Source organism: Carlito syrichta, unplaced genomic scaffold (assembly GCF_000164805.1).
Source record: "Carlito syrichta isolate Samal-C Ts95f unplaced genomic scaffold, Tarsius_syrichta-2.0.1 Scaffold314733, whole genome shotgun sequence".
Classification (NCBI taxonomy): Eukaryota; Metazoa; Chordata; class Mammalia; order Primates; family Tarsiidae; genus Carlito; species Carlito syrichta.
The window spans coordinates 30885-32281 of NW_007258829.1; the positions used below are offsets into that span (position 1 = coordinate 30885).

The following is a 1397-nucleotide window of genomic DNA, read 5'->3' on the forward strand; positions in this document are numbered from 1 at the left end:
TGTTGGAGTCTCACTCTGTCACCCAGACTGGAGTGCAGTGGCCGCTCCCGGCCACCGCAGCCTTGCCTTCTGGGCTCTGGCGAGCCTTCCGCCTCAGCCTTCTGAGTAGCCGGAATTACAGGCGCATGCTACCACGCCTGGCTAATTTTTTGATTTATTGTAGAGATGAGGTCTCGTCTGTCCAGGTGGATCTTGAACCTGTGGGCTCAGGCAACCCACTCACCTTAGCCTCCCAAAGGTGCGGGTTTACAGGCTGAGCCACTAAGCCCGGCTAAAAATTTCTTTATGTAGACTGTGATTCTCTATGAGAGTAATTGGGAATAACAGTTTCTCTTGCAAAAGGAAATGTAGATATCTTAATTAATTCTTCTCTTTTTTGCTTTCAGGTGAACAGTGTGAGAGAGCTAGACGCCTTCAAGCTAAAATGATGACTAATTTGGTTATGGCCAAGGACCGTTTACAACTTCTAGGTATCAATTAATGTATTGTATACTTTGATATGAGATGCGTTGGAAGCGTGTTCAGTAAAACTTTAATTGTAAGCCGGGCTCGGTGGCTCAGCCTGTAATCCCGCGCCTTTGGGAGGCTGAGGTGAGTGGATTGCCTGAGCCCGTGGGTTCGAGACTCGCCTGGGCAGGCGAGACCTCATCTCTACAATAAAATCAAAAAAATCAGCCGGGCGTGGTAGAGCACGCCTGTAATTCTGGCAACTTGGAAGGCTGAGGCGGAAGGATCGCCGGAGCCCAGCGGGTCGAGGCTGCAGTGGCTGGGAGCGGCCACTGCACTCCAGTCTGGGCCACAGAGTGAGACTCCAACTCAAAAACAAACAAACAAACAAACAAAAAACTGTAATTGTAGAGAGAAATAGCCCAATGATTGAAAATGGGGTCTAGGCTTTTTTTTTTAACTTATGGTAAATGTCTAACATATAGAAAAACTCAAGAATATAATGAAATAGTTATTTATTGCTCAGCTCTGGTAATTATCAACTCACGATCAGTCTTTATCTATGTGTACCAAGGGCTGGTAAATTGCAGCTCATAGGCCAAACCCAGCTCTTGATTATAAATAAAGTTTTATTGGCACACAGCCATTGGCATTTCTGTACATATTGTATATATGGCTCTCATGCTATACTGGCAGAGTTGAATAGTTGATAGAGCGACCATGCAGCCCTCAAAATGTAAAACATTTACTATCTTGTCCTTTATAGAAGAAATCTGCCAAACCCACTTTATATCCCTACTCAGTCTCCCTCTACTCATATTATTTTGAAACAAATTCTTGAAGTCTTTTTATCTCATTCATGAACATTTGTATTGTATCTATAAAGGATGGGACTTTTTTTTTTTTTGAGTTGGAGTCTCACTCTGTCGCCCAGACTGGAGTACAGTGGC

General features: G+C 44.2%; 1 protein-coding gene across 1 annotated transcript in view; it reads left to right on the plus strand.

The window, feature by feature from the left end:
* The window catches only part of SPAST (spastin), a 63630-nt gene that overhangs the window by 4005 nt on the left and 58228 nt on the right, over positions 1 to 1397 (plus strand). The window contains exon 2 of the mRNA XM_008071812.1: positions 387 to 470. Coding sequence (XP_008070003.1) covers positions 425 to 470 — 46 coding nt within the window. The 5' untranslated portion in view covers positions 387 to 424. The remainder of the gene's footprint in view (positions 1 to 386; positions 471 to 1397) is intronic.